This window comes from Biomphalaria glabrata, chromosome 13 (assembly GCF_947242115.1).
Source record: "Biomphalaria glabrata chromosome 13, xgBioGlab47.1, whole genome shotgun sequence".
In the NCBI taxonomy this organism is placed as follows: Eukaryota; Metazoa; Mollusca; class Gastropoda; family Planorbidae; genus Biomphalaria; species Biomphalaria glabrata.
Window position 1 is genome coordinate 13,419,368 of NC_074723.1, and position 25,130 is coordinate 13,444,497.

Here is a 25,130-nt window from a genome sequence, read left to right on the forward strand (position 1 = left end):
AAACCAGACTTAGCATCAAGAAGTGACTCTCATAAAACCAGATTTAGCATCAAGAAGTGACTCTCCTAAAACCAGACTTAGCACCAAGAAGTGACTCTCCTAAAACCAGATTTAGCATCAAGTGACTCTCCTAAAACCAGATTTAGCATCAAGAAGTGACTCTCCTAAAACCAGACTTAGCATCAAGAAGTGACTCTCCTAAAACCAGACTTAGCATCAAGAAGTGACTCTCCTAAAACCAGACTTAGCATCAAGAAGTGATTCTCCTAAAACCAGACTTAGCATCAAGAAGTGACTCTCCTAAAACCAGATTTAGCACCAAGAAGTGATTCTCCTAAAACCAGATTTAGCATCAAGTGACTCTCCTAAAACCAGATTTAGCATCAAGAAGTGACTCTCCTAAAAACAGATTTAGCATCAAGAAGTGACTCTCCTAAAACCAGACTTAGCATCAAGAAGTGACTCTCATAAAACCAGATTTAGCATCAAGAAGTGACTCTCCTAAAACCAGACTTAGCATCAAGAAGTGACTCTCCTAAAAACAGATTTAGCATCAAGAAGTGACTCTCCTAAAACCAGATTTAGCATCAAGAAGTGACTCTCCTAAAACCAGATTTAGCACCAAGAAGTGATTCTCCTAAAACCAGATTTAGCATCAAGTGACTCTCCTAAAACCAGATTTAGCATCAAGTGACTCTCCTAAAACCAGATTTAGCACCAAGAAGTGACTCTCCTAAAACCAGATTTAGCATCAAGTGACTCTCCTAAAACCAGATTTAGCATCAAGTGACTCCTAAAACTAGACTTAGCATCAAGAAGTGACTCTCCTAAAACCAGACTTAGCATCAAGAAGTGACTCTCCTAAAACCAGACTTAGCATCAAGAAGTGACTCTCCTAAAACCAGACTTAGCATCAAGAAGTGATTCTCCTAAAACCAGACTTAGCATCAAGAAGTGACTCTCCTAAAAACAGATTTAGCATCAAGAAGTGACTCTCCTAAAACCAGATTTATCATCAAGAAGTGACTCTCCTAAAACCAGATTTAGCACCAAGAAGTGATTCTCCTAAAACCAGATTTAGCATCAAGTGACTCTCCTAAAACCAGATTTAGCATCAAGTGACTCTCCTAAAACCAGATTTAGCATCAAGTGACTCTCCTAAAACCAGATTTAGCATCAAGTGACTCTCTTAAAACCAGACTTAGCATCAAGAAGTGACTCTCCTAAAACCAGATTTAGCATCAAGAAGTGACTCTCCTAAAACCAGACTTAGCATCAAGAAGTGACTCTCCTAAAACCAGATTTAGCATCAAGAAGTGTTAATTCCAATTCGCTCATTTCTTCACTAAAAGTGATGATACGAGGCGTGTGTGTCCCCTTATCCACGTAGGCCTACCTAAACTGGCCGACAACTCAGCTTTGATCGATGAAACCTTACTTCCCAATACAACTTGAACGAGCTATTTCAATTAAATAAAAAAATATATGTGTTTTGTTTTCCCTTTAAGAAATCGACTAAACGCGGTTATAACCTAGTAGTAAAGGTAGAATCCCCCTCCTTTTTCCCAGTGCAGATTCATCTTTTTCACAGAGTTCTTTTGATTCGTTTTTCGATAAACAGCAGTATTAACCTGTCAGGGCAATAAAAGAGCATTACATCATGAAATGAATGATCCAACTGATTTACACAGTCCACTGTCCCATTATAGTCTCATCAATACAGCGCGCGCGCGTATGTGTGTATGCATACCATGCCATAGTTATTCCCCCCTCCCCCCCACACACATAGCTTCGTTGACAAAAAAGAAAATCTATGTTCAGAAAATAACTTCCCTTAGTAAGCCATTAGGAAAGACAACTGGCATTAGCGATGATCTAAACTCTATGACATTAAACAATGCATAGGGCGAAGGGATGGGGGAGGGGGGGGGGAATTGGTCATGTTGATGACGTTAAGTGTATAATGAAACGAGGGACAAATACCTGGAAAGTAGGTCGACAAAAACACAACACAAAACTATACGTGCAATAATGGCTCCACGAGCACCTAACTAACAAGTCGCTCATTAAAGACAGTTTGTTGGTGCTTGGGAACATATTGAATTGAGGGTCAACCAAAGGCTGACTAGTTCAATACACAGGCTGTAGGAAAAACTCGTCATTAACAAAAAGCCGTAATATTGTTAACACTCTTACCTACTATGTTATAGCTTAATCTTAGGATGTATGCATTTCATTTAAACATAATATTTAGGGAAGTACATCGGTCTTATCATTGCTTAGAGGATGTCTAAATTAGTCTTCTTTACGTTGATATCAATGCAGTCTTCAAAACATTAACATAACCAGGGCGCTAATTTACTTGTATATTTGCATGACGCGTAGGACGTAATTAGACTCTATCTTCTTTTTTGAAGTAACGTCTGTATTATATAAGATATGTAACAGGGGCATCAATCATAAATGCTTATTGGTTTATTGGTTCATTCATTGTACATAGAAGACAAGCACTCACAAACGAGGAAGACGGCCTGCGCCATGGATCAAGATATACATCTGAGAGTCACTGACACACAGGGATCGCACGAGAACGCTTAAGATCTAATTAGCAAGACAGAAACATAGAGTTCTTCCGTCCCTGACAGCGCGAGGCACCCAGAACATCGGTGAACAGAATTTTTTCCACTTCCCGGACACTGTCGTCTGTCAGTCCCTATAACAGACTCGAAAAATGATTTGAAAAGTGCACTTGTAAGTTATATAAATAATAATAATAATACTATCGGTAATACACATGCGGCAAACGATTAAAAAATGAAACGACTACTAGATCTAGATGCGCTGTCATGTCCTGTGAGGGGGGGGGGGGGGAATGAAGTCAGAAAAGGTCATCGGTACTTTCTGATACAATGACCCGTCTATTTGACTGCACACAACATTGCTAGCAACATAGTCCTCCACAAATTGTCGTTTTAATAGTAGCTATCTTTCGATATCTGTTGAGCAGATAAATGTTTAAACAACAGCATTAAAGACGAGCTCTTATTAATTAGAAAAAGACAATGAACAATAATACGTAGCCTACAATTATCTACAAATCTTGCAATCTACAACACTAAGTTTCGCAACTGCATTTCAAGTCACTTCTCTATAGTTCAGTATAGGTACGCACTTCACTTTTAACCTAAACTACGTAATGCATTCTTATCACCAATGGTAAAATACAACATCCTGAATTTTATGCAGTTCACACGCAGACAATTCTCATTGTTTGACACAGATTACCATAATCGTTATTTTTAGCTCAGAATCACATTTTCATCTGCCCGCACACTTTAGGCATAAAATTCAACACGGTAGATTCATGACCATTTCTTAAGTTTATTTTTGTGTAAATGTAGATTCTGTATGTGTATAATGCTAAGTTTATAAAAGAAGAAAACAAACCACTGGAGTCTTGACTTTTTCAACGTCCAAAGATTTCACAATGATTAAAAATGTTGACTACTCGAGTATACAAATAGGTTTCCAAAAGTTGATCAAAACGTTCTGCTTCTAAGAGACGAATACGGAAAAAACATATGTCCATATCTATCAACATGAGTTGAACACATAGCACACAGACGAGCTATCAATAGTCCATATCACAACCAGTTTTCGAACGTGTGATATATATATATATATATATATATATATATATATATATATATATATATATATTAGAGCATTTTCCCCTCTTGTGGTGGAACGTAGCTAGATAAGCAATGAAAAACAATAAAAGTACATTACAGTCCATTGTAAGCATAACCTCATTTATAAATATTCCTGTGCATTCTCTATTATTATACTGACCAACACGAGTTTAACTCACAAAGTAAGTAAAACTCTCACATCAAAGTCTTGAGAGTCAGAGAAACACATCACAGAATCAGTAGATACTGCTGGTACGAAAAGACAAACAACGGGTTAAAGCACTCACCAATTATGTCTAGCCTATCGTCTTGCAGCATAGGGGCAGCCAAGCCAAAGAAGATTAAAGTAATTCCCCAGTTAAAAAAAACAACAACAATTCAACGATCTTCTAGTTCAATGAAACACGTATTAAATAGCCGACACAATACAACTGCAAAGGACGCCGTCTATAAATGCACATAGATCTATTAGCATGTGCACCACAATGCCCCAATATAGCACGTTTACAAGACAATCAACAGAACAAGGAGAGTTAGGCACATACAAATATGTTAAGACTAAGGGGAAAAAAATATATATGTACCTGTATCTATATCTTTAGGGAGCTTTGCATAAAGTAGGGGAGGCCACCTATATGATAACAGTAAAGGTACTACTTCCCAGTTCAACTAGGCAATGTAACGTTTTGGGTTTTCGCCCTCCCAGATTTCTGTGTTATCAACCCATTAGGAATCATAAAGTTAATGTTATTTTTATATCATAGTCGCGGTTTTCAAAGCAAATGTCACCGTCAGGAACATAAGTTATTTATAGAACAAACAGGAGCTGCGATTGCCATGGCGACAGTCCAGAAATCACTTGTCCAGAACACTGCGGTAGAGTTATGTGGGTATTAGGTACGTTAAATCTGGTGGCGGTGAGGCTTATGTTACGCACGAATCCACCCATGTCCCTCTTTTTGTTTTTTCATTACATTGAACAAAAAATAATATTAATATTGTGTGATATAACCTATTTATACAACGAAAGCTTATAGACTAATCTTGTCTGGAATAGAGAAAAAGCATGGGATCAAGCCATATATGTATTATAACAATATCTATTGAATTAAAAAAAAAGTATTTCTGATATGTGTCTGACAGAAAATATTTGCTTCTTTCCATTGAATTCCCAGTTAAGTAGTGCGCCTGTTCACACAAAGAATATCGACGAATTACTAATACGACTTATTAGATCATTATAATGATGATCAAGAAAGTTATGTGTAAAGTAGCTAAACCAATTATAAACCAGACAAACAAATAACAAAAAACAAAACAAAAAGTATATATAAATAGGGGCCTACAACCTACAAACAGAGATGTAAAGCAACTTTGTTTCCTTTGTTTTATGTAAATATATATATACTAATTAGTTAGACAAACTTTATCCATTTTGAATAAAGTCAAACAATCAACACAAATCATTGTGACATTTGTTACGACTTCATTGTGAAACTATGGGTAGAGACACCAGAGACAAGGGACATAGTGTTCTTTTAAAAGTCACTTCAAGGGCCTATGGTTGGAAAGTTCCCGGTGTTCCATCTAAAATAAAGGTCATTACATTTTTGTTGCACAGACCTTCAGCAGGATTTCATGAGAATTACCAGGGACAATGTTGCAGCTTTCAAACACTGACGTCAGACGGCCAGACCTAAGAGCTAACGACACAAGCGATGCGGTCATTTATGTAGAGATACAACTCACATTCTCGAATTATTAGCTCAAATGAATCACTTTATACAAAGAATACCAAGTTGTTTTTGAGGAAACTTCAAACCTATTCATCAATATCATCAATATAGCATTAAATTAATATCTGAATTTCTACCAATATCAAATAACTTGATATTTCAGAAAAGGTCATCGGTACTTTCTGATACAATGACCCGTCTATTTCGGTCAATAAAATACTCAGAAAGACACAAAGATAAAGGCACATTCCTCGTCCCATATGCCAGGGCAAATTTGTACAAATACTCCTTCCTCCCTAGCGCTATTAGAGCATGGAATGGGTTGCCTGAGCTAGATAGGAAAACCAGTGACTTGGCAGAATTTAGGCCATTGGTTAATATGCATAACTAAATGCATGACGCCTAGGACGTAATCATCTTCTTTTTTGAAGTAACGTCTGTATTATATAAAATAAGATACAAAACTAACATGACTTCAAGCTCTTTCCCTCTCAATATTTGTATTTCGTTCTGCTATTATTTCAAAGTCAGAACAAAATAAGCATCGAGCTTAGGAAATGAATTCCTGTGATATTAATTAAACGTAAATTTCGCCTTACCATTAAACTCACTTAAGTTAGATGAACAAGCGGTGACCGATACCTTGAGGACAATCCTGTCAAAAGGGCTCAAGATCGAAACCACGTAATGATTTTTTAAAATATAAATGCAGATTATAGGCCGTCGACTGGACTCAAATTGGTATCGGTCATCATGTTTGATTGCCGACTACCACACACTTCAAAGAAGCCAACTCCTCTGGATAGACGACACCTAACATTATGAGGTGTGAAGGAAGTTGTATGAGGTACGCAGGTACTAGACTCAATCGAACTCTAGTCAACGTGGTTCATTGAGTTCCATAGAACGTAAATCATATTGAGCTTTTATTGTTTTCTTAGCAGTGCACACTATTTGTATTGAAGTAGACTAGGGACGGACAATTGCTCTAACACACATGTATTTAAGTAGACTAGGGACGGACATTGCTCTAACACACATGTATTTAAGTAGACTAGGGACGGACGGTGCTCAAACACACATGTATTTAAGTAGACTAGGGACGGACATTGCTCTAACACACATGTATTTAAGTAGACTAGGGACGGACAATTGCTCTAACAAACATGTATTTAAGTAGACTACGGCCATTGCTCTAACAAACATGTATTTAAGTAGACTAGGGACGGACGGTGCTCAAACACACATGTATTTAACAGGGGAGTCCGTGAGCTTAATCGATTGAATATTTGTCATCTACAGACCAATCATGAGAACTGATGATACATATACTTGAAAATAAAGAATACACAATAAGATAAAGTGATCTTTTTTTCTTGGTGATAAATATATTAATTAGAAGTTAAATATGTTAAACTATATAAATGCATTGAAAATATTAGAAAAATCCAAATATTCGTAAAGGATTCGATACCTATGTCTGTTACCAAATTATATATATATATATATATATATATATATATATATTTTGCAGCAACATACAGCACATCAAAATAATAAATCATGGTTAGTCACCATTTTTTAACGAGTTTAGCAACTAGTTTTTATTCTATTTTGGTGTTCACCTCTTTTCAACATAAGTGGGACGCCTCCAAAAACAAGAATACCAGTACATAATGACTTATAACAGAATTAGCTACAGCAAGCTACAATATAATATGGGCATAGTTTTAAATCACACCAATCCTACACGTGACCATGTAAAGTGAAGTCCTGCTTCTAGTGAACTTATCAATGAGAACATATCGATTAGAGTTCATGCGTTTTGTCTACCTACTATTTCTAATAGTATTACAATAAAGACATTGAGAGGGGAAAAAAAACGTAGGTCTATTTGCGGTTGTCAAGCAGCACCAAAAAAAAAAAAACTGGTTTAAAAACTGGATCTACTTGCTAGTTTTAGTGTCACAGCACAGTCACGAAAGCATAAATCAATTTCATCAGATATTCCGTCACGACCAAAGCTGTACGTTACCATGACGACCAAGAACGCCACAAAGGAAGGAAAGTATGTCAGCCAATCAATAGGGCTTTCAATAAATCTTTTATACGCTTTTGTTCCTTATTTTTCTTCGCCTCAGTCCCCTAGAATGAGATTGACCATACTTTTTTTTCAATCCAAATACTAGACTATCTGACCAAACGTGAGGACTATTTATCAATATTATTGACATTAGAGCGTGGAGTTGTAAGAACAACATAAAGGTAAAGTCTAGCACTTCCTGAGAATCAACAGTATAAAATGGAAACATTGATTTGATGGCGTTTTTTCTCTTTTTTTTTTCCAAACATCATATTCTATAGTCTTGGACACGCATCAAGGCGAACGTTTTAACAAACACAGAATACTGAATACTTGGAAAAGATCGACGAAATCGTGACCCGTTTCCATTTCCGAAAATATAAAATTAAAGTTACTCTTTCAGACCTTGCTATCTCTAGGGCAGATGATGTAAAGGTTATCTGTTTCCATGGCCGTCGGTTTAAAATGTAAAATGTTCCTTCAGAGTTGAAAATAATTTACTTCCTAGTCCAAACCTCCCGCAGGACGACGGGGGATGGCAGCGGGCAGGGTATGAACCCAGGACTATCGAAGCCCTAACGACAGTCCAGAACGCATACTGCACGACCAGGCAGCCATCGAGTGTCATGTGGCCACCACAGCGACCAACGGCTTTACTATCCAAAACTGGTGTTGGGTGGACTAAAGGGCGTGCTAAAATCCTCAAATTCAAACTCAGTCTTCATCAAGATTGAAACCCGAGACTCCTCGATTTGACGCATTTCCTTTATCAAGAATAATGATAGGTCCTAAATTTATGATAATTCTGTTGCGTAAAGACAGAGTTTCCTAGACATGATTTCACTGTACTGTATACTTATACACAGTTATGCGCAACTATTTTGAAGGACATGGTTAAGAAAAGGTTCGTCAAGACATACTTTATAAATACCTTATAATGGTCACGTTGGTACAACTGGAGGAATTGAAGTTTGAATGTCACCGGGGTTAGGGGCCTTTTGAGGTTTTTGTCAACAGTGAAGTGTTAAGTCGCGATTGGGATAAAAGTTAGATTAGCATACGCAGAAAACAAAACAGTTTAAAAATTAAATCACAAAACCAGGAATCAAACCCACCACACTTAAACTGACACCAAAGTGCACTTTAACTAATAACATCCACCTTTTCCCCTAAAAAAATACCGGTGCAAGAATTAATATTAAACTTGTATGCACTTGTTAAAAGTTCACATTAACACTATTCTTAGTATCCCACCAAGCTCTCACTATAATACGTTCCACTGTACAAACCTCCAATTAAGATAGAATGAATGAATGCTCACGAGGAATGAAACTATCAAGTAAATTAACAAATTCTTTGCCTTTTTGTTTTGTTGAATGTAACTGTTGCATGTTTGTCATGTAATAATATAAACACAGCTTAAAAGACCCTCACAATGTAACGCACGACAGCAAAAAGTTAAAACAAGCATTCCTAATGTAAAAAAAATAAACTATATGGAGTGAGAGAAAGTCTAGGTGAAAGAGGAGATAGATACAGAGACAGAAAAGAAGGGGTGGGGATAGATCAAACCTATGTCTAAGCAAACCTATTATATTATGGCAGATAATTGTTGAAATCAAGATGATTACAAATAATAAAATATATTACTCTAAGAGTAGCCCATTGATTTGTTTCCAGACTATATATTGTTGTTTTTTTTTTTGGGGTGAAACCTGCTCTCTTTATTTATTTATTTCTTTGCACTTCCCATAAATCAACATTTTAATGATCACCTCTAATGTACTTTTAAGCTTGTAGATTCTAGTATCTGTTACATTTAATTAAACAACTCACTTTTAAATATCACCTTCTCTCCCTCTCCTTCTCTCTTCCATCTTGTCTCTCAGAACTCAACTTATGCATCGTAATGCTCTCTATAGGTTTTTAGCTTGAATTGGAACAGTTGGCTATTTCTCTCCACATCTTTCTCTCTTTGGATCCCCCCCCTTTTTTTTTCGCTCCCTGCGTATCATTATTCTTACCCATATAGTCTTCTTGTTCTTGCTATGACACTCAACCCCTTTTTGATGCACCCCAAATAGATGTTTGACTTGAATTGGAACGGCCTGCTTTATAATGAGCACCCAAACATAATTTTCTTTGTCCTGTAAAATCTAGTATAACTTTCCCTCTTCCAACAAGACAGTTAGTCTTAAATATAATCTCAGACTTTTCTTCGACTTCTCAATTCAAGATCCAAATATTTAAAAGGCTCTATTTGGAATTATGACCCCATTACCACCAACTGTAATACATGTAAAAAAAATCCTCTCCAACACACACACATACTTTAAATAGATACTTAAATATAGTTGATGTTTTTCAGATTAAAAAAAAAGAAAATATCAATTTAGTGTTGTTAAATTTTCCACAATGGCGAGTTAAGCATCAATGAATTGTTGATGTCATTTTATATTATAAACTTTGTACGCAAACATTCACACAGCTATTTTCTATTTAGTAAGCACCTAAGAAGTAAAAGGAACCTGTGTACAAAATTTCATGGAAGTTCAAGAGATCTCTTGATAGATGAGTGTATAGGTGAAAGAATGAATGAATATTTTTTCATGAAGAGACATATATATATATATATATATATGAAGAAGACAAGAAAGACATATATAAAACATTACAGACTTACCTGGAAATATTAGCTATTAAAAAGTCTCCAGTTAGCAAATACACACGACAGCAGTTTCCCTATGTATAAGAAAAATACATTTCATTAGTATTATGATATTAACTGATGAAGAGTAGTCCTTAAACCTATCATGATTGTAACTGATGTAGAGATCCTAAAACCTATCTTGTTCTTAACTAATGTTGAGTAGCCCTAAAAACTATCATAATCCTAACTGATGTTCAGTAGTCCTAAAGCAGATAAAGTTTCATTCTACAGACAATCCAATCCAAATAAACACATTCTTAGCAACAGCTTCATTTTCATGTATAATAATCATTTCATCATGGTTTTAATATTTCATTTAGTTCATTTTAATCATATGCATATATATATATATATATATATAGAGAGAGAGAGATATATATAGATATATATAGATATATATATACTTTATTCTTCTCAACTAAAGGACTTTAATTAATATATTTACATATATATTTGTGTAATAAATAATTAACCATATATAACAGCACATTAGCTGAGAAGTATAAAGTTAGTTGATTTTTAGGCTAATGCCACAATATGCATGTAGACTATGAGCCAAACACCTGCTTTCCCCACCTTTTACCACTCTCATATTTATTAACTAAACTTTATGTGTCCCTCATTCCCTAATAGACATTTAAGAAAAACTAAAAATTGCAATAAAAAAACAACAACACACAAACAAAACTAATTAAAATGACTGCAGGCAACATATAATATATATGCTTCAAAAAATATGTTTAAATTACAACCCATTTCTCAATTAGGTAATTTAAGATATGGATAAGACAGTCAATGATTTTAAAAGATAATGAGATGAAAAAAATAATAATGATGTAATCCAACCAAAATAAGAAATAATCTACCACATTACATTGAAAACTATATACAAAATAGTTTTTTTTTTTAAAACAAAGCTAAATATCTCCTTTCAGACCTTGCAATCTATAGGGCAAACGATGTTAAGGTCATCTGTTTCTTTGGCTAATGGTTAACTAGCAGGGTGTCACGTGGCCAGCACAACGACCAAATGTCTTTACTTTCTCCAACTTAAGTCAGCTATCCATAGAGTTGGGTGGACTCAAGGGCACCATAAAAATCCTAAAATTAAAAATCTCAATCTTCACCAAAATTCGAACCCAGGACATCAGGTTCAGAAGACAAGCACTTAACCACTAGGCCACCATGCCTCCAAAAGCTAAATATATATATATATATATATATAATATATATAAAATTATAAATACAACTAAACTAGACTTCTGGATGTGAATATCATTAAAGCAAGTGTAGATTATTGAATATTAGATTTTTTAATGTATTAAATGTAAATAAAATTCCCACAAAGCTGACCTATAAAACCCAAATAATCATAGAAATAAGTGTGAGTGTGATAAGTGAGCTAGAAAATCAATGATGAAAAATACATTATGACAATGATATTGATATCAATAATTATATGCGACAAAAAATTGGTAAAAAAGGGTTCTTTATAAAGACACACATTACTTTTAACTTTAGATATTTCAAGCAAAAATAATAATTACTATACTATAATAACATTTATTTAGTGCTAGCGATTGGTGCTTTCCAAATAAATAATTAAAATATATATAGATCAATCAATCAATGACAAATGATATAGACCTAAACATGAAATAAAAAATGTTTCATTAATTAAATACAAATCTAGCAAGTTTACTTTGTCTGTTCTTTGTGTTTTATCTTATAAACTAAAGACATTAATTCAAAAAAAGAAGATGATTACATCCTTACTTTGTAAGGCTTCATCCTCCTTTTATTCCTCCTCTGGGTTTGCTTGTGTCTGGTAACCCTAACATATAATAAGGCTAGTGACAGATCTATGACGTCAACTGACATCAAACTGACTAAATTTAGAATTTTAGATCTCGACCTAGAATCTATATCTAGACCAAGAATCTATTATTTATTATTATCTAGATCTAGTTTAGAATAAGGAGTGCAGTGGCTGAATGGTTAAGCCCTTGGCTTCCGAACCTGGAGGTCCTGGGTTCAAATCTAGGTGCCGACTGGGATTTTGAACTTCAGGATTTTTAGGGTGCCCCTGAGTCCACCCAACTCTGGTGGGTACCTGACTTTAGTTTGGGAAAGTAAAGGCGATTGGTCATTATGCTGGCCAAATGACATTCTGCATGTTAACTGTGGCGTTGGCAAAAGAAATGGACCTTTAACTTTTAACATCATCTTCCTTATAGTGGCTATTGCCACTAGATAGACTGTCCTGTATGGTCTGATGGGGGAACTTTTACTTTTTTTTTTAGTTTAGAACTAGATGATCATTATATCAACTAAATCTTTTTTCAGATGATCATGATAAATATTATATAGACCTCTTATATTATATAAATTATCTAGAATCTAGATATACTCAGACTGTAACTATGATTACTATGTAGCTAGACTTAGACTCTAGATCTATATAAAAAACTTAGTATAGATCTAGAATAAGCTAGATCTAGAATTCAGTATTAATATTCTATCTACTCTAGTCTATGCTATGTCGATCTCTATACTACTCTATATCTATATCCTCCTGTCCTAGATTGCTAGATGATAATCTAGGCATTCCATTCTAGTTCTAGGGCGAGGGCGTCTAGGCTAGCTAGTGCTAGAGTCTAAATAATATATATAGTATTATATATAGTTACTAGTATTAGATCTATTATTTTTCTATATATTATTATTATAAATTATAAAGAATACTAGCAAGAATCTATTATTTAGATTCTAGATCTAATTATTATAAAAATATTATTAATATAGTAAATAATAATCATTATAATGGACTTAATTCGAAGATAAAACCTTTACTTAATCTAGATCTAGATCTAATTACTTAATTTTAATTAACTTAATATTAAATAGATTAAATATTATTTAGATCTATATTATCATTATAATTATTTGATATATTTAATATAATATAATAGTTAATACAAATAGAATCTAGATCTAGATATCTAGATCTAGATCTAGAAACAAAACTGATAAAACTCGCTTACCTATTCGAATAACAATGACAATGAATTTATAAGAATAAGAAAATAACAGAATTAGAATACACCTACACAACTACTAACTGAGTTTACTGAGCCTTCACTGAAAGACTGAAGTAAAAGAATTCACAATGAAAAGGCGGTGCATCTCGGTCGAGACACAAAACTTAGACGTCTAGATTAGAATTGATTAGAGAAAATAATATATATAATCTACTACGCTGTGTCATTTTCGGTGTTAAGTCATCCTGTGTGATTTACCGATTATTATTTTTTTTTCTTTTTCCACAAAATAATTTATTGAGTTAGCCTCAAATCCTCAGTCCAAAATTGATTTAATCTAATCTTCGGTCTAAATATTAAATAAAATAATTTTTAGAATTGAAAAACAAATTTGAGTAATTTCTTTATGGTAGACCTAGATCTATTTTATATATAGAAAAATTAATATAACATAATAAATTTAATTAGACTTAAAAATTAAATGCATTTATGGAAAATTAAAATATGGTGTAGATCTAAAATCTAGTAAAATATAGATCTAGATAAAACCGGAAATAACTGTTGTCAGAGAAACGGCGACGCTCTGTAAAATTCAATTCGTTTTCTTGTTTACTTGAGATTCTAGACTCTAGATCTAGCTTAGATCTTGATCTAGAATCTAATTGAAGATAAAATGTCTGACGACGAAACCGAACAAATTATTGGAAACGAAGAAGAAGATGGCATTGAAATAGATAGAGATAAAGATGAAGGTGCAGAAGATATTCAAGGCGACGAAGAAGATCATGTAGAAGAAGAAGTAAGTTACTAGTTAGATTTAGATCTAGACTAGATGAGTAGATCTAGTAAACGTTAGTTAGAGTTAGACTCTGTCATCTGCATCTGCTAGACAGTTACACTACAGTAGATCTAGATCTAGATTCTAGACGTCTAGTTATTATTGACGTACTAAGTAGTCTAAAGTCACATCTTAATTAGGCCCATATATTATTACTGCTAGACCTAATCTTAATATGGATTTAAGCACAAACAATTTTAAAATAAGACCAAATTTACCAAACTATCTGCATCTATTATAGAGGTAGGCCTATATTTGAAATATTCTAGAATTAAGTTTAGTCTGAACTATAGATAGGCCTTATATTAGATCTATTGTATAATACTTTAGAGAATCTATCTTCTCTACTCTATATAATAGTTATTTTCTTCAATTTTATCTTCGTCTTTATTGTTGAATTAATTATTATTATTTTTCATGAGATTGTCTAAGTTTCAAAAAATATTATTATGCCTATGCCCAAAACATAATAGGGCCTAGAATCCTTCAGTTCCACGAGGGATCATCATAATAATCATATGGTGACTATCCAAAAATACAATTGCAGCTAAATTAGAACATGCCCTGTTTAAATTTAGAGATATTCCTATCACTTTTCAAATCTAAATATAGATCTATTTTTTAGACTATTACAAACAGTATATCAGTATATATCAACAAAATACATATATTAGAGATTTCGAGGAGTTAAAACTCTTATGATGTAACAATCATGATCATAGCTGCAGCTTGAGATGAGGATAGCTGAAATAAGGCATATTATCAATTTTTAAAATCTAATATTTATATATTTCCCTTTACAATTATCCAGAATAATGAATAACTAGATGTATTATAATAAACTATATGCTATAACTAGGCCTACTTTTTATATTTATCTCTTATTCAAGAAAATTCAACCTAATCCTCTATCACAAGAGATTAATTACTTTGTATATTTATATTTTATTCAAGAAAATTCAACCTAATCCTCTATCACAAGAGCTTATAGCAGACAGCTTGTCTTTGCTTTGTAAAACTGGGGATGGCCTGTCACATGCTTATGCTCAACTCGACATTCATGAACGGTAAGATTTAAATTACATATATACATATCTTTTCCTGTCCTTCTTTCAATCATTCGCCCTCTATCTCTCCCCCTCTCTTTTCACTTTCTCTCTCCTTCTGTATCCATCCTTCTAATCTTATAAACTAAACATGTTCTTTCAGAAGAGATGATACTTATAGCCTGCGCATATTCATGTGTTAATGTTCATGTTAATTAAAAACTTAAACTCTCCTAAATCACTGGTTTTCCTAGCTGATTCAGGCAACAGTTCCATGCTAATGGCATATACTAGGGCAAAAAAAGCACTTGGACAAATTTGTCCAAGTATATGGTATAAGAAATGTGCCTTTATCTTTCTGAGTATTTCATTAGGTGTGTGTATGTATTTATAAGTTATGTTTCAATGTTTTGTTTCTATTCTTATTTTAGTCTTCTGTTCTAAAGTGTCTCTAAATTTATCGCTTTTACTAATTGTGTTACTCTAGTCAAATGTGAATATAATAATAATAATAATCTTTATTATATGTAAGGAAATATTGTATTACAATTTGTGCATTACACTATAAACATTATAACTATACAAAAAAAAATACATCCACACCAGATTCACTCAAAAGTTACATGCATAGTGTTTAGTTGAAATGTTTTTAATGAGTTGACTGCCTGGGGAACAAAGGAGTTTTTGTATATATGTCTTGCAATCGGAGTCTTGTATCTCCTTTGTGATTGCGAAATGACAAAATCCTTATCCCGAGTGTCTTTTTTTTATTTCTAAAATCTTTTTAGCTTTCTTATGAATGTTAATTTTTTTTTATTATAAATCTCTTGGCTCTATTTTGTGTCTGTTCTAGTTTCTTTATGTTTTTTTTGAGTTGAGGGGTCCCAAACAGAGGATGTATACTGTAATATTTGTCTAACCAAAGTTAATTAGCATTATGTTCTTATTTGTTTTGTAAAAGCTTCTTTTAATAAACTCTAATGTTTTGTTTGATCTCCCTTTAATAATGTCATCCATTGTTCCATGATAGCTTTTCATTTCCTTTCTCTCCCCTCCATCTCAACCTTTCTCCACCTTTTAAACTTTGAAGTTATTTAAGTTGTTTTTTTAAATATTTTTTGTGTGTTGTCATTTGTTGTCAAACATAAAAAGTTTATCATAAAAAAATAAAGCTAATCCTATAGAGTAGAGTCACTATTGCGGAACAGTTTGCAGCTACTTTTAGTTTTCAATTTTTTGCTCGTAATGGTTAGACCTATGGAAAAACTAAAAGTATCTAGGCATTGCCCATCCATTTTCTGATAAAAATAGACGCATTGTTTAGTTTTTCAACAGATATTTAAATTTTACATTCGAATCGACTGAGATACGGTCAGTCACAATTATGTAACAGGATTTTTTAAGAAGTCATAATTGCGGAACATGGTAAAAATGTCGGAACAAAGCCTATATAAAGCATATATTTTTTAGTCTTATATAATACTTGAACTCCTTATCCTTTACATTAATTTTATTCTATTAAAGCTTAAGACAACACATTGTCACTTTTTGATTCTTTACCTCTTTAATTTAATTGACGTCACAGTAGCCTGATTTTCCTTACAAGGTTTTATTTTCCGCTTTAATTTTTTTTTGTTATATTAATATTATATAGGCCTATATGATATTATTTGATATTATGATTTGTCCTCTTTTTGCTGGACGTCTGGTAATCATAAATTATATATTATATGTAATATTATTCTCTAAGAGTTTTTAAATTGATGTATACTAATACAAACTCATATTTAAATTCCGATAATCTAAATTACTATGTAAATATTAAGCTAAATGCGCAGGTCAAATAAATAACATCTATAGTGTTCCATAATTGTGACTATCTTTAAAAAGGTAAAAACTAGGTGAACACCTCCCAATTTTTTTGAATTCCTGGTAGATAGCTATGAAATGAAGTTTTTCCATTTATAAACCGAAAAATATGTGTATCATGCAGGTGAAAAGTCATTATCATTTTTAAAAAGCCTTAAGTTCTCCTGGTACATGAAAAATAATGGACGATTCCACACCTGTCAACTTTAACCTGCAGTCAAAATTAATTTTCTGCTGTGAAAGGAAAACCCTTATGTTGGAAATGTAGAGAAATGGCCCATGCGCAGTACAGTTACAGTAGTTTAGCAGAAAATGTCAAAATAAAGTAGATTTTAAATAATTTCGACGAGTTGTTCCGCAAACATGCCTGCTCTGCAATAGTGACTCTACTATATATATTATTGAAAAATTAAATTATACATCATTTTTTAAAATTGAATTAGGAATAAAGCTAAATATTCTGTCAAATATTAAAATGTTGATGGTATTTATTTCATTTATGTTTTCAAAATTTAGAAAACTAGATCTATTTACATATTTTATAATTAATATGTTTAAAAATGAAATTAACCAAAATTAGGATAGCTTCTGTGTGTTATATTTACTTTAACATTCCATACAATCATGACTGAAAAAAAAATGTAACTATTTTTCACATTCCTTAACTTATAACTTTAACTCAGCTTTCAACCTCTATACAACTTTAAGACCATCAAAAATATTTTAAAACAAATGTGAAAAAAACAACAACTATCACTTTTGTATTTTTTTATTTACAGGGAACTTACAAACATTGATATTCTTAAGTCATTCATTCATCTCCGGTATGTTGATATTAGTAAAAACATGTTAAAAGATATATCAGCTTTAAACTACTTAACACAGCTGTTGACATTGAAAGCTGAAGAAAACTTACTAACTTCTGCTAAATTGGATGAAATGCCATATTTACAGGTGATTCTGAATACTTAGTAACTAAAAAAAAAACAACCAGATTTATCTACAATTTTAAACTTTTAGTTTAGAAAATAAAATGTATATGTAATGCAGTTTTTCTTTTTTTTTTCTGTATTGCATTTGTAATAAAAAATGTTGCTTTTTTGAAACTTGGTGGAGAAGTGTTAAAGACCAGATATTCGTAATAAACATCATTGGGTGTCAATCAATGGAGATTGGCATTTTAATATGTTCCTCAGTCCACCAAACATCAGCTGCGAAAAGTGTTGTTTTAATGGCCATACAGCACTCTCTGTGAATGTCTGCTAACTAATTTCTGATCTTCCCCATTGATATTTTGATTTGGGAGGGAAAATTTACTTTGCTACTCTTTCTTTGACTATTTAGCAGCTTAGAGATATTTGTGTTTTCTTTTGCTTCCAAAAACAAATACTGTTTCCCTTGTCTTATGTCTTCTTATTTGAACTACAATGATTTCCTTTTTTATGTCACCAATGTCAAAACAATATGATTTTTAAAAACATTAAAGACATACTATGACTATTCTTATTCAGGTTGCCAATTTCAGTCACAACAAAATCACCACAACAGAAGGAATTAACCATCCTATGTTAGAGCATATAAACCTTAATCGTAAGTTTATATAAATGAGTCTGCATTAAAAGTGTCTTTAAATTGCTAAAGGTAGATTTTAAAATAAGGCACATAATTCATTATGCACATTTAAATAAACCTTTAAAATACTTTTATCCATAAGGTTTTATTATGATTATTATAGCTTCTCTGCCATGCTCATATAGAATGCTCTTTGGGGTTATGACTTTTAAGATTTAAAAAAATAATACCTTCCATGGTGTTACATTTGATGAACTTTTGCTTGTGCAGTAGTTTTTGTGTGTGTGTGTGTTTTACCCTTTGGTCATACAAAAGCATCCAACAAACTTACCAGATTCATCAACAATCTAAATGCAAGAATAAAGTGGTTGTACTGAAGAAAAGAGCAGCATAGATTTCCATGTCGCAGAATAGTTTTCCCATATGAAAAAACATATGAAACACCAGCAGTAAGCAAGTGTTACAATTGTCATTGTCAATAAGGCAAACAAAAGTTCTTCAAAACTTAAGTGAAGCATAATAAGATTTGCCTTTGACATTACTATTGGGAATTAGCTGTCAGGGAATCAAGAGTACATGCAGATAAAATCAAGGCTGAATAGATCTCTTAAGAGGAATTATGCTTGAATTTACCCAGAGAATTGACAATAAAAAAATATCTAGTGTCTGATAAGAACTCTCACTTTTGGCATTTGGGTTGTGACTGTGGATCATATTTGAAAATATAGGCCTATGATATGAGAATATTTTCACCTAACTGCAAGCCCTATTGATGAATATAATATGATGCTTAAAGGAATGTCAAAATCATTATTCTTAACACAACAGCAGTCAATACAGGGTCACATAAATGGTATTGTTGCTAGTCTGCAGATACAGTTTAGATAGGCCTTTGAGTACATGTTGTCAACACCACATTTGGAAGTCTTGTCTAAATCTAAAAAATTGGACAAAAAGATTTCAATTAGTGAGAACAATCAATCTGGACGACGACTTATCAGTGTCTTTTAGTCAGAAACATTCAAGAATAAATTTAAAACTTTATTTGAAAAAATAAATGTTCATTAATTAAATTGTGTTTTTTTTTTTAACAAGTTTAAAAAAAAATTTTTATCGCATAGAAAGTAATTAGGACAATATAAATATATTTTTGAAATATAATTTTTAAGTCTTTTTTTTATTTCACAGACAATAATATACAAGAAGTTACTGGATTAGAAGCAGGGAAGTTGTCTAGGTTGCACACACTTGAGCTGAGAAACAATAAACTTAAAAGCTTGGAAGGGATCAATTTGCCCAATTTAAAAAATTTGTTTGTGGTAAGAAGTATATTAAGCTATATCATTAACATCTTATATTTATAGTGTAAAAAAAAATTGGTCACAGTATATAGATCAAGATCTAGGCTTGATTACAAAGATTCCAGATTAGCTTTATAATAAGAGGCCTATTTTTCAAGAAAACTAAAGATTATATGCGTTTTTTTTTTTCAGAATTATATATAATAATAAATGTTTTTATTTATTCAAAATTATTGTTTTTTTTTTCATTTCTAGAAAAAAATACACTACACTAATTAGCTAAAAAATTTGTTTTCATCAATAAAAATAGAAAGAATGATATCTTTTTTTGCTCATATATGCTTAGTTGGCTAAAAGGAAATTCAGTTGTACTCTATTAAAAGAAAGATGTTAAATGATCAAGTAAACTATGTGAGTTTAGAACATTATCACGTCTTCAGAAAGTGAACAAAACTACTTGATTAGTATCATCATCTTCTATAGTTGTATTGCTTTGCCCAAGACCAAATGTCATAGTAGGCTTAAACACTGACCTGTTACCTCTGGTCAGTAAAGACTAATAGCTTGTTGCCATGTCACAGGTCTGACGTAGGGACATGTGACATGACAGAGCTATTGGTCTCAACAGTGACCACATCACAGGTCAGTATTCAGGCCTAATATTATAATGGCAGTTGCTTTGCCTCTATTCTCATATTCATTACATTGGCTACATGTTTTAATAAAATGTCAAGATATGAACCATATATGTTTGTGTCTACATGATGAATTTTATTATTTTAATATTAAGTTACTTTTTGTTTCAAACATTCCCTTAGTTTATCTGGTGGCTTTTCTGAACTTTTTGGTTTGGTTTCTTCATTGCCCCTTTTCAATGGAGGTCAATAATTGATTATTGCGGTGTCCTCTTTTTTTTTCCTTTCTACTGCTCTAGAACCAAGTCCACATTAACTGTTCATATTCCTGCAAATTGAAAATATGTTTTTTTCTTCCTCATTTGTTTTATCACATCAATCATTGTTAGTATGCTACAACATTATAATGATGCTTTGTATACTGATCTGTTAATTATGCTTATTAGGGACTAACTGTAAACATTGTTAATTTGTACCTAATTGGAAATTGGTTGCAGGCATCAAATCTTTTAAAGAAAATTGAAGGGATGTCTCGACTTCCTGGTCTGAACACAATTCATCTCAGAGAAAATCAAATAGAATCCCTGGAAGGGTTTTCTGAATTGCAAATGAATTTGCAATATATAAACTTAAGGTGAAAGCTTTTCCACATTTTTTTTCTATGCCCATACTGCAAAATTAGTTTGATGTAGTCACCCTTTTTTCATTAGGATTGCTAAAAAATTCAGCAAATTTTAAAATAACAGCTTATCAAAATCTTTTGTTTATAGATACATTTTATTTTGTGTTATGGTAATTGGATAAAGGATTTGGTATTAAATGAATATTTCTGAAAACACATAAGTTGTTTGATTATAATATTCTAAAACTTAGTGTTTTCTTTAAAACAAAAAGGGGAAATGCCATCCCTAATGTCAGAGAGGTGACCAAATTAAAAGTACTTCCAATGCTTAGAGCGGTGGTTTTGTCTGGTAAGTTTTTTTAATTTTTGGTTTAAGTAGCTTATGTACAAAATGATTTGTAATATAAAGTATTTCTTTAAAAAAAATAATTAAAAAGGCTGTAAATAGAATACAGAACTAAGAGAAGTGACAGTTGTGCTGTACAGTATCTAAAGCATTCAACCAGCTTAAGTAATATTCTTATTTGGCCTTTGTGGATGGTAAGTTACAGACCTGACTCAGTTCTAATAAATATCTCACAATTGTTTGGTAAAAGTAAAGTCCTTAGTCATGATGCTTGTGACATGACAATACTTGGTAAAAATGATTGTTCTGGAGTTTTAAAATATTTAACAAAGTGGAAATAATATTTTCCTCATGAAAAATCCTACATACAATCATAATATTATATAGATATGTATATATGTGTGAAAATATATGTTTTATTAGATAACCCATAAAGCCAGTATTAAGATTATAATGCCCTAATTTGAAATATTGTTTTATTAGAGAACCCTTGTGCAGAGGAAGATGATTACAGGCTGGAGACTTTAATAGCAATAAGAACATTGGAAAGATTAGATAAAGATGAATACAGTCCAGAAGAACGATCAGAAGCAGAGGAAATTGCAGAGAAGAGGCGTGCTGAAGAAGAGGAAAAAGCTGTAAGCACTTCAATCTTTGATAAATATCTTAATTTGATCTCAGCTTATTCATCAAATACCAAGTCTCTAATTAACAAAACATGCAGGACTAGATGAACAGAATGGATATGTGTAGAACATAATTATCTTCTCTTTTGAAGAATGTCTATAATTTATAAGATCAGATTTAGTTGCATTTGTAAGCAATTAAATCTTTATAAATATTCTAATTCTATCTCAGCTTACTATAACTTTAGAACTGTTTTTTTAAACAAGTTGATGAAAATTTACTAAAAAATAATTCAAAATCTTTTTCTTACAAAATGTACAAGTTTTTTTTTACTATAAAATCTGCATGAAGTTGTAAGCAGGAGATATACAAGTTATATGAAGACCCCTCTTTAGTGGTGAGAATAAAAAGATCGGGTTTGTGTTGGGCAGGTCATCTCATGTCAGAAAACAGAGAAAAAAAAGTATGTTAGCAAAACCCAAAAGGCAGGTGCTCCAAAGACTGAACATGAATACAAGGGCTTGATAATGTAGAGGCAGATTTATGACAGCTTAGAGTTTGGGCATAGAGATGAAAAGCACAAGAGGGATCTAAATGAAAAGATGTATTGAAGCAGGCCTGGGCCCTCCATGGGCTATAGTGCCACTGAGATGGATGAATGAATGGTAAAAGATACAGTTTAGTAAGTAATCATCAGCCTCAGAATCAGTGGAGCTTTTGTATTTTGGAAAGAGTTAATTTGTCTCCATTTAGTCATTTGGTGCACCATTTGTAAAGAAATTTTAAACTGTACACCGTCAGACTTTTTATAATTTTAAAATGTAATTTAAATTAAAATTGTGTCAAGATTCTGGAAAATTTTATTTCAGTTTGGTCTTTTGTGTAAATATAATTTAAATTCAATTGGACATAATTAGTAACTATCAAAGTTCTTTGTGGACAGATTTTGGAAGCACAAATTATGGAGGAAATTGAGCTGACAGAGAAGACACTTAGGGAAGATTTTGAGAATGCTGAAGATAATTTTTATGCTGAGGTTTACAACTTAAGTTTTAGATCATTAATTTGAATTTTTATTTTACCAAAATTTCGTTAAAAATTTTGTTTGATTATTTTAAAAACATTTTCAGTTTCATTTTTGTATGTAAAAAAATATTAATTAAAATTGACATTTTGTTACAAATACACACTAACAGGAACACAAAAAATAAAAAATATTTTTGACAGAAAAACTAATCTTGACAAAAACACATACACAATTTTCTTCTCTTTCTTTGTTAATTTTTTTTTTGTGTGTTTCTATTTTATAATTTAAACTTTATTACTTTAAAAGTTAAAGAAAACTAAACTGGTCATTTTTATAGTTAATAGTAATTTGAAGAATGCAAGCAAAAAAAAGAAATGTCTGTTAACTTAAAAACATATATTAAAAAAATACACTATCACCTAGCTATACTGTAAATCGATTATAGATTCAATATTGGATAAGTGCATTAGCATTACCTTTTGTTTACCTACAATTACTTCATGCATTTCAATTTTCACCTCAAAAAGAAACAAACACAATCCATTGCAAATAATAATTTTTTTTTCTTTCATTTTTATGACTTTTAAATATACCTCTAAAGCATGGGTTCTCAACCTGTTGGTTGTTATCTTTTTGGGGGTCGAATAACCATTTGCCAGAGTTGCCTAAGACCATCGGAAAATTGGGGGGTGGGGGGCAATTTTTTATCAGAAGTTTTTTGTTTGTTTCTTATTTGTTGTAAAAAAGCATATTTGTACCATAGTTGATATAAATTTACAATGGTGGAGATTATCATGGGATATTACTCATATAGCATTATTACCAAACAAATTATGAAACGATTGTCAAGTTTCAATGAAAAAAAAAATAATTAAAAAGTGGAGGTGACTAATATAAACAGACATACTGCAAGACGATGCAGAGGGCACTTTTAGTGAATGTAACATCCTTGTTTGAAAGCAGACGTTTTTTTTTTATTGGTTCTTCTTTGTTTTTCAACTACCGGGTACTTCACTTTCTTTTCCAGTTTTATATTTGAAATTTTCTTGTGTAGAGAGTCCACATGTATTTTGTTATCTCCATTCTCTTTGTGTTTTTACTTTTAGGGAGAAGAAACTGAACATTTTGAAAGTACTCTTGGTGAGAACCCTGCAGCCCCAGAATTTTAATGATTGATGTTTCCCAATGTCAATGTACAGTACCTGTGGTCAACTCAATCTGCTTGGACTATGAGGATTTGTCTAAGTGAAATTTAGTATGTGATGCTAATAGTGGTGACATTGTTATTTTGTTTCTACTTATAAATTTAAAAAAATGTTACTAAGTAAGGCTTTATATTGCATGTAAATATTATTAAATCTATATTTAAATGAGGACATTAAAAAGAATTAATAATTTGTTGAAGCTGAGTTTTGAATAATGCTATTTTTTAAAATAATTCAATCAAGTATATTATTTTTTTTTTGGTATGTACCAATAATACACACAGACAAATAAGACGTCTTCAATTCTGAAGATTAAAGATGAGTGCAGTATTTCATGTTACCATGCAAACCTGCATATTTTGCCACACCTGGTGCAGACAAAGCTAGTGTTTGCCGGGGGTCTATTTAAGTTATCTTTTTATCTGCAAGGGCTTTTTTTTGGGTCTCGTGTGTGCTCTCCATCTGTCTCTCAGATATCATCTGCTACAAGCTGCTATCCTCTATGCCACACAAATAATACTAGGCTTAATACCAACATAGAGGCGTGGTAGCAGAGTGGTTGAGCGCTTGGTTTCTGATTTTTTAATTTCGGGATTTTTGGGTGCTTTTGAGTTCACCAAGCTCTAATGGGCATCTGACATTAGTAAAGGCAGTTGGTTGTTGTACTGGCCACATGGCCTTTACATTATCTGCCTTATAGATCGCAAGGTCTAAAAGGGGAACTTACTTCCAAACCTGGGGTCATGGGTTCAAATCTCGGTGAAGACTGGGATCTTAATT

The 25,130-nt window shown here is 32.2% G+C and overlaps 2 protein-coding genes across 3 annotated transcripts in view; one reads left to right on the forward strand and one right to left on the reverse strand.

Annotated features, from left to right (window-relative positions):
- Window positions 1-13,300, reverse strand: part of LOC106072911 (uncharacterized) — a 39,266-nt gene extending 25,966 nt beyond the window's left edge. The window contains exons 1-2 of the mRNA XM_013233366.2: window positions 13,266-13,300; window positions 10,195-10,253 (exon numbers count right to left, since the gene is read on the reverse strand). The gene's annotated coding sequence lies outside the window, so the exon portion shown is untranslated. The remainder of the gene's footprint in view (window positions 1-10,194; window positions 10,254-13,265) is intronic.
- Window positions 13,301-13,819: 519 nt separating this feature from the next.
- Window positions 13,820-24,549, forward strand: LOC106072910 (leucine-rich repeat-containing protein 23-like). Of its 2 annotated transcripts, XM_056009121.1 has the most exons (10): window positions 13,820-14,061; window positions 15,055-15,167; window positions 17,795-17,969; window positions 18,527-18,605; window positions 19,776-19,906; window positions 21,021-21,157; window positions 21,418-21,494; window positions 21,975-22,129; window positions 23,062-23,154; window positions 24,252-24,549. In XM_056009121.1, exons 1-10 carry the CDS (start codon window positions 13,936-13,938, stop codon window positions 24,312-24,314), a joined length of 1,149 nt encoding a protein of 382 aa, XP_055865096.1. In that variant the 5' UTR covers window positions 13,820-13,935; the 3' UTR covers window positions 24,315-24,549. The 2 variants fall into 2 exon arrangements, with proteins under 2 accessions (XP_055865096.1, XP_055865097.1); XM_056009122.1 differs by lacking the exon at window positions 23,062-23,154 and having other exon boundaries at window positions 13,821-14,061.
- Window positions 24,550-25,130: the final 581 nt, after the last annotated feature.

Excerpts from the sequence above, each read along its gene's own strand:
- LOC106072910 (XM_056009121.1), top strand. The coding sequence starts at position 13,936 with ATGTCTGACGACGAAACCGAACAAATTATTGGAAACGAAGAAGAAGAT. Across the intron at positions 14,062-15,054 it reads AAGATCATGTAGAAGAAGAA|AAAATTCAACCTAATCCTCT; the intron begins GTAAGTTACTAG and ends ATTTTATTCAAG. Across the intron at positions 18,606-19,775 it reads AGAGCATATAAACCTTAATC|ACAATAATATACAAGAAGTT; the intron begins GTAAGTTTATAT and ends TTTATTTCACAG.